Here is a 14,388-nt window from a genome sequence, read left to right as displayed (position 1 = left end):
TCAAAGCAGAACTTGTGTTTAATAAAGGTAAGAACTCAAAATAACAGAAAAATTAAGAGTCTATGAAGAGCACACTGGATTTTAATCAACTTCACTTTTCACTACTACACAGACACGTGAAATGGTCAACAGAATCTACTCACCACAACTGCAAACTAATACTTTATCTGTTAACTTTGAGATCAGCAACTCCCTTAAGCCACAAACAGACCAGGTATAGAAGAGAGCAAGTGATAAGGAGGAAGAGTAAGGCAAGAAAACATAGCACAAGTTGACTTGTGTGTTTGTAGGAAAAACCGCAAGAAAAAGAGAAACGACAGGGAGAGCATGCCCGCTATGCATATATGCCCAGTGCACAAATCCTACAGTCACAGATATAATACAAATCAATGAGGCAAAATTAGCTACATAAATAAGTATATTGTCCAGATGTTTGGTGATTAGATACAAGTCTAATTACAACTGCAACGGTCAACAAATCATCACAGAGGCTGCCTGAAGCAATATATTGCTTTAATTTTCAAAGTTTACATATGAGTGAAAGCAAGGATTCTTAATGACACCTAAAAAGGATAATTAGGGTATTATGTTTAAAATATTTTTTCTATATTCCCCACCATCTGCACACAAATGAAATGCAGAAATTTTAGATACCCCACTGTGTTTATTCCTGTAGAGTCAATAGAGGTAAAAATAAAACCAAAATAAAACCAAAATAAAACCAAAATAAAACCAAAATAAAGGTTTAGCTCAGTAACTGCGCTGTTACAGTACTGGCGTACATTAAGAAACAACAGTCAGAAAACACCTTGGTGATGTAGGAAAATGGACACTAGACAGTGCAAAAGTGCCCAGGGGGCATTGTTGAGGGTACTGATGGAGAAGAATTATCATCACAGGCATTAATTCAGGGAGATGAGTGTAGGGTATCTGGGGACAAAATGCACATTCTAAAGAAAAAAAAAAAGTAAGATTAAGGTGCATTTGTTTCTCTGGACAGACAAAGAGTAATAGAAGATTTGCTGGCAAAACAGGCTGCACAGCAACAAGGAGTGACCTGAAACATCAAATGAAGCTAGCCATTCCTATATTCTGCTAGACTAAAATCTCAGCTGGTCAAAAGGAAACAATAAGAAGGATGCCAACTGCAATTGTCATGAAAACCGTATTACAGTTGTCATCTCTTTGGGTAAATAAAAAACATCAAAGCTGGGCTCTACATCTGCAAAGTTAGATCTACAGGTAGGCTATGTGCTATTTCAGAATCAGAGCCTAATCTAAGAAGAGGTCAGTGTGACTCTTGCTACTGAATTTGAGCACATTTCAGGTATTCTCCCCATGAAAACATTTCACTTGTGTCAGCTATAAAACCTTCTTAAATTGTAGAAAACTATTTCTGCAGCTTCCACTTATGTCTTCTGAGTGCTATATAAAAATTAAATAATCTTCAGTAGCAGAGATTACAGAACATACATTGGATGCTTGCCTACCTATCAATATGTAGTTCCCAAACTTTATTTTCAAATTTACCTGTTTGGAGAATGCTGTTAGTGTTTCCCTGTTTCAGACTGCCTCTCTTTACTGGTGAGCAGAGCAATACATGCTCTTGTAGCAGCTGACTACCAGCCCCTTAACTATGCCCTCCATCAACAGGTGCAAAAATATTCTTCTCTTTCTTGAGACAGAGGAAGAAACCAGCCTAATCCCATTATCTACCCTCCCATCATCCTACTGTACCCAATATTTGCCTCAACTACTCATCCAGCAAACTCACCCAGTCACAAAACACATTCAGGCTCAAGGATTAAACGATGAAGTGCATGAATTAATAGCCCTGTTACTTCAATAGTTTAAAAAATAAATTCATGTAGAAAATAACTTCTGTGAAAAAAAAAAAAAACACGTGGTTTTGACTGTAACTATGGAATCTTATTTTAATGCTTTTAAAATTGAGGTTTTGGGGTGTTTGTTTTAAATTGTTACTAAGCATTCTGTGAATAATAAAGCCTGAAAAAAAAACTATGGCCGTAAGATTGGTAATTGTCCAAGACTGTTTTATCTATCCATCTACTACTGTTGTGCTTTATGCTTAAGATTTTGCTTTTATATTCTTACTCAGTAATTTTCATGTTACTTTGCTGATCTTTCTGATTTGACCTAGTCACTGTCATCTAGTCCTAATGCAACACTAGCTAGCAAAAAGAGCATGTGGCTAACAACAATTTAAACACAGTTCACTCACTTTGTTATGCACAAAGACTTAACAGTACCAAATTATGAAAAATCCAGTAATTAGAAAATGGCATTCACTGCAGTAATTATCAGAATCATAAAGGATGCTTCATCACTGTACTGCAAGTCTTGGATCACTCTGTTTCCTATGTTTTTGTCTAGCTGTTTGGTCTATGATGTGGAAAATGTGATAAAGCACCATAATAAACATGTATGAAGAGGAAAAAAAGGGAATTGTTTCAGTCTGTGCTTAGCAATTTTATATAAACAATACTACTATGTATGTTACGCAGAACTCCAATGGATAGATAATTATATTCTGACAAACCTGTTCCAAATTTACTGAAGGGATGATTGGGGTTTCCAGTAGCCTTCTCCAATTGAAACAACCTCCAGGCATCATTCATCAGATTCTTCTCGTGCTCAGAATCAACAGCATTCACTTCCCTGTCTTTGCAGCTTTCATCAAATAAAGGACACAGGAAAAACTGGGCAAATCTAAACAGAAAAATTTTAATTCAAGTCAAAAGTACTGTACATAAATGGTAACAGAAAAGTATGAAGCTTGGTAGCTCCTAAAAACAGCTGAATATATTATTTTTTTAATGCAGAACTTAGAAATTCTGTAACAGTTTTGACATTGATTCACTCTATTTCTCAATTTCTTTATCTAAAACACAAACAACATATTAATCACATAAGGTACTACAAGGGTCAATGCCCTTGCATCAGAATTCATACACTGAAAATTTCTACTGTTTTGAAGTTTAGCTGCAAGAGGCTCTTAATCACACAAATCAAATCAGTCTTGTCAGACATCCAGGGAAAATCCAAAGGGAAAATCCACTCTATCTCACTGACTACACATCTTTCAATTTCTGTCCCCTCCCACAAAAAGCAGGGAATTCAGTGAGTTTCCTTTACTAAAGGCATCCCAATATATTTCTAGACTTCATCCTTCTGCTATCAGTGAAATAAGGACCCTATGGGAAGCATAGTACTTGATTATGCAGTTGAGCATTTGCACAACATATATTCATATTCTCTGCCCCACATTTCCAAAAATATTCAGTGTAAACACAACCTCTGAACTTCAGAAATTCTACCTCAGTGAAGAACTCTGCTAGCTGAAAAAAATCTGAGCAAAACTTCTGAACTGAATAATATCTGGTATTAGTTTTAACAAAACATAGTGCTCTCAACCCTTTAATATCGTAATGATAAAACTATCAAGAAACTTTTACACAATTTCAAATAGCACCCATATAACAAAAAAATCAACATAAAAAGTGTGTTTACCTGTCTAGTGCACCTTCTAGATGTTCATGTGACACATCGAAGTAATAGTTGGTATGTTCTCCACTTGTGAAAGCATTTGAGCTCCCAGCATGCTCACTAAGAAACTGGCTATATTCATTCTCTTTTGGATATTTCTTGGTTCCCAGGAACAGCATATGCTCACAAAAATGACTAAGCCCAGCAATGTTGGGGGGATCAGACAAGGATCCTGCAGGAAGAAGAATTTCATGTAACCATTCATAAAAAGTAATACTAAAATGTTAAGTCTTATAAAGTGCTTTATATTACAGTATGTTGCCTCAGACAATTATATCAATTCTGTAGATGTAAACAGACACTCACCCAGCTACAGTCAACTAAACTCAATCTTAAAAAAAAAAAAATTTAGAATGAGTAGCTGAACCAATTAGTGTCTCATATTGCCTCTCCAGATAAGCCTGCATTGCCTTATAGAGACAATTTTTCAACTGAAGTTCATGACTCATAATCTGTAGAGACCTGGCAGATCACAATGTTGACTTGTATACCTTGACTTTAATAACTGCACTGTGTTAAAAATCAGCAACTACCAACTGCAATTAAGGAGGTATTTATCCTGTGGTTCATAGGACAAGTGATAACCTGTAATTGCCTGAACACAAGCAGCTATTGATGACCAGCTAGTAGGTATGAAGGCAGACAGATTAAAAGACAATAACAATGTGCAAGAATGGATGCCAGAAACATGGAAGTCTGAGTCTGGCAGTCCTGCTTTGGAGTGTGCAACGATGTGCAATGGGAGAGTACAGATGAAGGCAACAGATACATCTCCTCCAGTGCATGTGCAGGAACTGGATGCTGCAGTTGACTATTGCTGTCACAGTACCTAACAAAACCTCATCCATAATCCTCTAAACTAGATAATGATTTGTGACAGCCATCTCCATAACAAAAAAGACCATAAGTTTTCAAAGTTACTCTACTACTTCTGTCCTAACACCAACAAGAGCTCCCAACTACAAACATGGCAAGAGGATGCTTAGGTAATGTGTGCATGCATCATACTTTCCAAGCAACTGAGAAACTACACAAGCTTGAGAAATACCTCAGATATAAGAAAAGGTTTCCATTATTCCAAAGAGTCAAAGTAACTGCCTTCCCCTTCTATTTCCAGTATTTGTTTGTATACTTAAACATCACTGGAGTTAGGGAGTGTCTTTCCAACTCCTCCAGCACTACAGCATTTTCTCATCTCTACACATCAACAACTTAACATGAAAAAAAAAAAAAAAAAAAGCCTGACATGACAGATGGAGCTGTCTGAAATAATTGCACTCACAACCGCCCCTTTTCTGCTTACGAAAGATCTTTCATAACATGAAACTTAATGGTTAAAAGAAGTCTTTCTACTGACTGAGCTACAGTTGAGTAAACATATAGTAAAATAAAGTAATTTAATTAGCTCTAATAGTTTTCAACTTGATGTGTCAAAGAATTAAACAAACTCTAAGTTACAATAAAAGGCTAGGCTGCCAAATGGATACCACTCCTGTCAGTTTATTTGCAATTAAGATACCAAAACTTAGAGCATTTTAATAATGACATAATGAACACAACATGCATTAAATACCTATGTGCACATCAAGTGCTGCTGAAGACTTATCTGTGGTGGGGTCACTAATGAGAAGAGCTTTAATGCCATTTGCCAATTCCAGGCCACGATATTCTCGTTTATCCTCAGGTGATTTGATAATTTCATTTGTTATTCTCTTAATAGCTGGATTGTTCATTTTGTTGTTTGTCTCTTTCTGAAACCTTAAAGAAAACAGAAGAAATTTCACTTACTATTTTCACTTAAGTCCTGCTAATATTTTAATGTTATGTTAGAGAATAGCTGGTGATCCTGAAAGAAATTTAGTTCTGCGCAAAACTCATAAAACTGGCCTAAAAGTATAGTTCAGATCCTGAGAGATATTGCTGTTAAAAAAAAAAAAATCCTGAAGGCCAAGCAACTTGATAAAATCATAGGTCAGGTAATTGAAGGTTTCAAGTTTCATACTACCAGTAATTAAAAAAATAACTTAGTAAAGAAGTATCATCCTCTTCTTCAATTATGATAAAAATGAAATGAAGCATACACGTGCTCTCTCAAGTATACTTTCAGGCTTCAGGAAAGTATTTCATGTGTCTGAACCAGTGTTTCTATTAGGAATGTTGTAACTTTGTCAGATAAACAAAATTTTACTAATAGACCACTGGATTTGTACACTCAAGCAAGAAAGGGTGACATCATTTACAATATTGCCATAAAAATACAAACACACTGCAGAATTGCCATGATAAACAGGAATAGACTATCTCACATGTTTAAACTTCTCCTATTAGTTTAACGGACATACTACAAGACATGCTTCTTTAATGGCACAATTCTGAAATGCCAAGAAACTAAGTGTGATTCTGAAATTATAAACTCTGGTTACTCAATTTGTTTAAATACCAAGTGAAAAGGTGAGACATTCAGTCTTGGATATTTGGGGAGGTAGAGTAGAACCACTTGGCTGCATGTTAAACAAAACAAACAAAACACACCAACACAAAAAAAAACCCAACCAAACAAACAACATACACTCACACACACCCCCCAAAAAAAGCAAACCACAGAAACAGGAAATCAGAGAGCTACGCTCTGAGCCAATCATGCATTGTATTCCTGTATATAAGGGCCACTGAATTCTAACCCTGTTTTACAGGAAGGGCTTTAGAGCAGGGCCTGTTATACATATATAGTACCAACCAAACAAAACATTTTCCTGTGGTGAAATGTTGCTTGCCATATTGCCAAGTAACCTACTACATGAGCTTCATTAGTCATTGTTGAACGAATTTCACTTACAAAGAAAACCAGATGCGAGTCTAACTCTCCACCACAACACATACACAGAGGCATGAGAAATTCTGTATGGTCCTCTCGGGATCACATAAATAACAAGGAGTTTCACAATATTTATTTTTCCATTTTCAGGTTGTACGGTTCAAGGAATTCCATCCAAGTTTTAAGACTACATACAAGCTTTAAGCCCGTATGGGATGTGGAACATGAAGGACTGCACAGTTCTCAACATACTTATTGTTTCAGGTCTTCAGTAATGACATTTTAACTAACTAGCTAGCATACCAACTGCATACTCAATGTTACCAGATACACAACAAAAAACTTCAGAAATGAAAATCTGTTTATATATTTTCAGTTTAAAATTACAAATGAAAAGGGGAGTCAGCTAATAAAATCTCCTCCCTAAAATACTGTAAGATTCTCAAAACTGCAAGCAGTTCTGCAAACTACTGTCCCTCTGGATTATCTTCTTCCCATTTATTCATGTGATTCTATGATATAAAAACAACAGCCAACTTGAAGCCAGCAGATGCACAGTCATCACTGTTAGTGTTATATATTACAATGAGGCTGATAAGGAGCTCATTATTAACAGTGTGTTAAGGATAGAAAGTTTATGAACGTAACGCCTACAGTAGAATCAGTGAAAAACAGTATTTCACAAACAGAAAATTAAGGTTTTACCTGTAGCAGAGTGAAAGTTTGTAAGACTGGATTTATGCTTGAGGAAGGAGATACATATGCAAACTAGATGACTAAAAAAAAAGCAGTAAAGTAAGCATTAGATCTTCAAATACTTTTGAAAGAAGTGAAGAAAGACGACTACTTTGGAACTTTTAAATAGACTTAAGTTGTAACGCTCCCTTGTATGAAAGAAAGCAAAATTACAAACAGGAATTATAATCCAAATAAAAAAATAGAAGCACTGAGTACAGAACGCATCAATGAATAATCAGAATCTGAACCTAAGCAAGAGCCATAAACAACGTGAAGTAACTTTTTTAAAAGTGCAGCTCAATGCATTTTAGAAGGAAACACTTCCACTAGCAAAACATGGTTCTCACACTACAAATTACTTTCAAAAAAAAAAAAAATGCAATCAAGCATAGTCACTAAACAGTAACTGAAACGCTGAATTTAAATGTCTACGCTCTCGTTTAAACCTGTCATTTATCCACTAGTTTAACCCTGCTTGGAATATCTATGGGCTTTCTTCCTCTGAAAAAATGCAGATACCATTCAAAACCAAAGTACAGCAAGTATGGCAACATCTGTGTTTCTATGCATCAACAGCACTGATATAATACATGTTTATGATTTAAAAAATGCCTCCCTGTTCGGAGTCCTAAGCAGGAATTATCATACAGAATCACAGAATGGTTTGGGTTGGAAGGGACCTTAAAGACTATCTAGTTCCAACCCCCCTGCCCTGGGCAGGGACACCTTCCACTAGACCAGGTTGCTCAAAGCCCCGTCCAACCTGGCCTTGAACACTGCCAGGGAGGGGCAGCCACAACCTCTCTGGGCAACCTGTTCCAGTGTCTCACCACCCTCACAGTAAAGAATTTCTTCCTTCTATCTAACCTAAACCTGACCTCTTTCAGTTTAAAACTGCTACCCCTCATCCTATCCCTACACTCCTGATAAAGAGTCCCTCCCCATCTTTCCTGTAGCCCCCTTTAAGTACTGGAAGGCCACTATAAGGTCTCCCTGGAGCCTTCCCTTCTCCAGGCTGAACAACCCCAACTCTCTCAGCCTGTCCACATAAGGGGGGTGCTCCAGCCCCCCCATCATCTTTGTGGCCTCCTCTGGACTCGCTCCAACAGGTGCGTGTCCTTCTTATGTTGGGTGCCCCAAAGCTGAACACAGAACTCCAGGTGGGGGTCTCATGAGAGCAGAGCAGAAGGGGAGAATCACCTCCCTCGACCTGCTAGCCACAATACTCTGCTAAACTTGAGATACTGTGTAAATTTTATGAAGTGAGAATACATACTACTTTTCATAGACAAAAATCAGTAACTAGACTGTTGTTACTTGTATTTCACTTGCACACAATTCTATTGGATTGACAAATACAAGTAAGAGAGCAAGGAGGTGTCTCAATTTCCTGATTTCACCTCTGCTAAGGAACGCCTATCACTTGGTTTTCAGCTAAAATATTCCATCTCATTAAGATACTAGTTGATTATCATAAGATGCATATATACTATAAACTTCTCAAGGTTTTTTTTAAATGTTATACAATTTCCTTGTCATCTGATATCTCCTTGTTATTTCTACACCACATCATTAAGTCACAGAACTTCACTGTTTGTTCAGATGACTCATCTTTCCAATGTGATTCACCAAATTACGCAGCTTCTGTGAAATCTTATGAGATTTCAATTGATGTCTTACGAAGCTGTACACCTCCACTTCATTTTATCATTCCCTACTTCTGCCTCCTTCATAGGCTACCTCCAGCTTGGCAGTCAAATTTCAGTACAGGAAAAACCTACCATTTTCAAAAGGTCAAAATCAGTAATTAAGCCTTCAAACCAAAGACTTAAACTTGTATCTCCATCTTCATTGTTATTTCAACGGGCATTGTGAATACAATATTCTCTTCAAATGGGTTTGCATGATTAACCCACATTTATTTCCCTGCAAACTAAATTGCAGTACCAGACAACTCATATAAAAGCAAGAGCAGATCAACTATGCAATATTCCTGGAAGGCAAGGCATCAAAAGTACAAGACCAGTACCTTCCTGCTTCAATACTGTTCCTCCTGGTCATATGTTACTACAATACAATAGCTAGAAAAGAAAATTTCATTTAAGATAAAACATTCATACAATGACTTCTTCTTAAGGCATAAACTGTAAGACATAATATAAAACATTCCCTCATATGACTGCTTTTCTGTGCAACTTCTAAGTTCTCTAAGTGCAATTGCTTTATAACAATACCATGTTCCATTCTTTCAGACAAAAATCCTAAAACACCACAAACCACTTTTTGATAACAGAACTGCTTTTGACCATAGGGAAAAAAGTTACAGAAAGAATTTTATATTTCTTGTAGTTTTTTGAGAAATAGCTTAATTCCTGAAGTCATGGTCAGACACTGTCCTGAAGTACATGTGCTGTATCTATTTGCTATGCTGTCATTACACTGAGCATTGGATGCTGATGGTCACTAGCAAAGAAATTCATCCACTAACTAGACACTTCGTGGATTTTTTGCAGAGCTAATATCCTAACAAAAACATCATTAAAAGAAATAGTCATACTACTTTCACAGAACAGAAGCAACAGAGAAAGACCCAATAAAGCAAAGACAGCAGGAACAAAGCATCTCTGTGGCACTGGGAATTCTTCCACTGCCTCAAAAATTACAGGTGGCAAGATGACAGAGCTAGAAAGAAAAAGATAAAAGAATAGGGATGTTGACCTGAGAGCAGTGTCCCTATTCAATGACTAGGAAATACTAAAAAAACTAGGAATATTAAAAAACTAGGAAATACTAAATACTACTATTCTTCCTATCAAAATTACTTCTCTTGTACAAGTAAAGTATCAGTTAAAACAGATGCTGAATTTTAAACTGTAGCACTCCGAAGTAAAATTATATTCTACTTTTTGAGGCCCCGCTTTTGTAATGATTTCCAGGCAAGCAGTCCCTCAGAACCAGCAAGGCTCTCTGGGGATGCCAGCTTCCACCTGGAAACACAGTATTACAGAGCAGGATTAAGTGATATATGATTCTGCCTTACTATTTTAATCTTTCAAAGTTATTTTAGTAAATTTACTTTAATTAAAAATTAGCCAGTGTAGTCAAATCTAAGTTCAATGTTTGAACAATTAAAGGACTGTATTTGAAAACCAATTAACAGAAACTCCTGAGAGTTGTTTCAATGCAAAAATGTAACTAGCTAATAAAAATATGACCCCCAAAGCACAAACTCCAAGACACTTTTCAAGATTTTGCCACGACAGGCTGTACGTATTTAAGTCAAATGCTGGTACATAGGTCTGAGCCAGATGAATGGCTGTAAATCAGACTGAAGTAACCAGATGAATGGCAACAGCTCAGCAGATTTTGATGCTGGCTTTCAATTTATATCTGTTGCCTTAAGATTTGGGGTTTGCTGGAAGGTTTTATGCAACTGAACCCAAATACTTCTATGGACACACTTGTGGGTCTTACAGCTTACGTACCTGAAGTTTACACTGGTATATACTAGAATCTGAATTGTTGCTTGTTTTCAACTCATGTTTCATCTGTCATTTGAATACACTTGATACGTTATGCTGACTGCAATAACATCTTTATTCAAGTTCTGTGTCTTTGAAACTATACAAAAACAACTGTAATGTTCAATCTCACATTTTGCACCTGTTCCAAGTTCTGTATTTTATATACATTTATTTTTTTTATTTCCAAACTTAATTGCCTACCATTTACCAGAGTGAAGTGAAACCTTTGTTGAGTCAAAACCTCTCTCAACTCTGTCCTGCAAAGGAGCTACCATTGATAATGACTTCTCTGTATTATTTACTAATCCATCTTGGTTTACAGTTCTTAGTAACTTATATGAAGATTTCTTCAGCTGCCAATGCCTGGAGTGAAAGAAGTGCTGCATGCTTCGGCAGGAGTCCTGGTGCTGCAGAACCACCAGCCAGAGTTCTCTCACCTCTCTTACGGGAGTGATAGCACTGAACTGAGTACTCTGCAGAAGCCCATGAACTTCAGTTGCAAGCTCAAGGCTTTGCAACAATAAAATAAATCTCTGTTCTTCCACAGGTCTTCACCTCACCTCTTTGCCTCTTGCACCTACCTTTCAATGGCATTGTGACATCCTTGTATGTGTAACAGTGATGTTGCCAGTAACTCAACCAACAATCTACCTCCTCTCTTAACTTCTCGATCCACTTGCTATAATTAAAAATTATTTTTTAGACTAAACTGTAGACAGTATAGTTTTTTCCTAAAAATCAGACAAATGTTATTACTAAGTTCTGTGACCAAGAATGTAATTTTAAAAAATAGAGCACAGAAAGAGTAATCTAAAAAAAAAAAAAAATTTAAATCAACCATTCCCATAAACGATACTTCAGACTATCCACCATTCTTTCAGGTTACAGGTTCATCAGTAGACAAACCCAGCAATCCTTCTTTTACACATTTAGATATTAAACCGGTACACATTATTCAACACCCATAAAACATCAATCTTCTGTGAATTTATTTGTCACGAAGCTAGAGAATGTATAAGATCCCAACACATTCCTGATGCTGATCTAAATAAATCTGATTGCATACACAAGCAGATAGACTGCATAAGTAGAAAAATTGCTCAAAATGTTAACGTGTTTTATCACTTTTAAACTCATCAGGAATTCAGCATACTACACAAAAGCTCCAACTACAAGGACCCACAATGATTTAATCAGTGCTACCAAGTTATTAAGAACAACTAATCATGCCAAATCAGGCAACTTTGAAGATGATGAATATTTATAAGGTTTTGTTACGTAGTTCATTTCGAAGAAATTCTGAAGTCTTGCTACAATTAAAGCATTTTCAGAATCTCGGTCTGCAGCTTTTTTGCCAAGTCTGTAGCTGACGCGTAAAATTCCCTCCTAACGATGGAAGTCAGGGCAGATGCTTGTCTCGCTCTCATTCCCAGAAGGGTCCAGCTTCTACAGCTTCTAGATGACAGCAGTAAAACTTGGTCTGCCACAGGTTTCACTGCCAACGTGGCAGTAGAAACACCAGTGTACAGGAATTACCATAGCATTAATGAGAAAATACCACATGTGAACTTGGCAAAAACAAGGACCCTAGTAGCTTCACCTGTGGGATCAGGCCCCAGCTGAGTAATTGGCCCAAGTAGTAAAATGATGTCTGTTTTCAACAGCCTTGTGTCAGTCAAACAGGATGAGATATACAATCAAGACACCATAAAGCTAATTTACTGCCCTAAAACTACAGTCCTTAACTTGACCATTCCACAGCTTCCAAAGCACCTGGAAAAGGTCAAACAAAAAGGCAGGATTTTATACAATCTGATGTCAAACACAGCAATAAAGGATAACAAGTTTTTAAAAAATTCTAAATCACTTCAGCTTACTTTTCTTATGTCTTCAAAAATTGCCCCAAACAATTCATCAAAACACACCCTCCAGGGTAAACAAGTTTTATCCCAGTTCACCAGAAATAGAAAACAATTGAAATTAACCTTTCCCTAGCACTTCTTTGCTTCATTTTTTTACAAGACTGCTGAAAATTAGGCAAATTCCGAAAGGGTTTTGAAGTCTTTCATTATTTGAAAGATGGTTCTTTCTAAAATTTAAGTAAATTTATTTGGTTTTAATCTTTAGACAACATGACGATATAGGATCTTCAGAATTATTTCACAAATCTGGCATAGAATGTTTGCTTGCATTGTTATTTTCATCAGAGTCTCAAATTGTGTGCTAAGAATGACTGATAAGACTAGCTTCTGTGTTGCATGACCAGCTGCTTGAAAGTGTACTTTAGTCATTTTCTTCAGAAATGTACTCATTCATTCAATTAATTGCTTTATGCATCGAATACTTGCAAGTCAGTGGTTCTCATTCTCTCTTCCTCCCTCTCTGACATTTTTTCTCCACCACCCTACAGCTGCAGGGCTTAGTCCACAACCACAGTGCAGCAGTAGTGTCTAGCACATGGCCCTGCACATGCTGGGAAATATAAAACTGGATGCTACAGGAGAGACCTCTGTGCTTTATTCTAACTGTATTTTGATGTGTATTTCATACATTTTAGCTGCAAGTAGCACATCAGATTGCCCGCGACTCTTTGTAAAGCCAACTCACTTAACACTTTATGCTACCATCTGTCTCATACCCTCAAAAAGAAAAACTTGTGAGGTCTGAATTAAAAAAAAAACAAGATGAAAGTAAAACTTTAGTTATACTGCATAACAACAAGAAATACACAGAAAGATGAGAGAACTGGCAAGAAGATCTGATCTAACAACAAAAACAGAAAGAACTTTAGGATTCTGAATCGTGAGAAGTACTGTAATCCCACATTAAAAGCAATTGCTTATCTAACACTAGAGCTTTGACATAACCAACAGACCTAGCAGTTTACTAGAGTCAGCGGTGTGTTTCAACAAAGTCCTAGCTATTTACCTATTCTGTGTTTTAGTTTTTATGATTTTGGACAATTCAATTCTAGTTCTACTGTTAACACTGTAAGTAAACTTTCAACTCTACAGCTTTTTTTTTTTTCCATTTCCATTGTTCATGCAAGCTACAGTTCTGACACTCTGAAAACAAGTTGCAGAAGGTCAGATCTAAATAGAAAAGCTACAGTGAAGCAACTTTCAAACAAGCTTCATCAAAACCCACCTTATTACATACATACAGTGCTATCTCATAAGCATATTTTATCAACTTACAGACATCATAAAAGCCAAGAATGTAAAGACGCTCACTGACAGACCATGCATATACAAATACATAAGTAGACACAAATCCGATCAAAAAATCAATTCCTCTACAGACATTTTTTAGCACAAACTTTTTGGTTCCTGTCTTGTTAAAAGACCAATGTATCAAAATTATTACAAAAGCATCTAATACAATAGAATATATCAAAAATATCAACCCAACATGTGACCTCTCAAATGTTCTGACAGTATTTTTAGTAAATGACTTCTACAATAACCTGAAATGACCCCTAGCTGGAAGCCTAACACCTCCCAGTTCAGTGAAACACTGCAGGTAATGAAGTTTTTGTCCCTTCCCTCTTTCTTCTTCTGGACCTAACAGGGTAGGGAACTACTTTTGTATTCATGTGCAAAATAAGTTATATCCTTGAGACTTTGAACAAAATCCCAAAGGTACCGTTTCATTTAAGGGATCAAGCCACAGACTTACAAGCAACTGAAGACAGAAAGGAGAAAGGGAGCAAAAAAGCATGGAAACATGCAAATATGAACCCTT

The 14,388-nt window shown here is 36.6% G+C and overlaps 1 protein-coding gene across 7 annotated transcripts in view; it reads right to left on the bottom strand.

The window, feature by feature from the left end:
• Positions 1–14,388, bottom strand: part of IDE (insulin degrading enzyme) — a 69,237-nt gene that overhangs the window by 52,916 nt on the left and 1,933 nt on the right. For all 7 annotated transcript variants that reach the window (XM_074874968.1, XM_074874966.1, XM_074874963.1 and 4 more), the window contains 3 exons: positions 5,141–5,325; positions 3,532–3,739; positions 2,561–2,730 (listed from right to left, as the gene is read on the bottom strand). In XM_074874968.1, coding sequence (XP_074731069.1) covers positions 2,561–2,730; positions 3,532–3,739; positions 5,141–5,300 — 538 coding nt within the window. In that variant the 5' untranslated portion in view covers positions 5,301–5,325. Of the gene's footprint in view, positions 1–2,560; positions 2,731–3,531; positions 3,740–5,140; positions 5,326–14,388 lie in introns of those variants that run through there.

The sequence above is a fragment of the Strix uralensis genome, chromosome 7 (assembly GCF_047716275.1).
Source record: "Strix uralensis isolate ZFMK-TIS-50842 chromosome 7, bStrUra1, whole genome shotgun sequence".
NCBI lineage: Eukaryota > Metazoa > Chordata > Aves > Strigiformes > Strigidae > Strix > Strix uralensis.
Note: the sequence above shows the minus strand (reverse complement) of the source record. Positions and strands in the feature narration are given on the sequence as shown.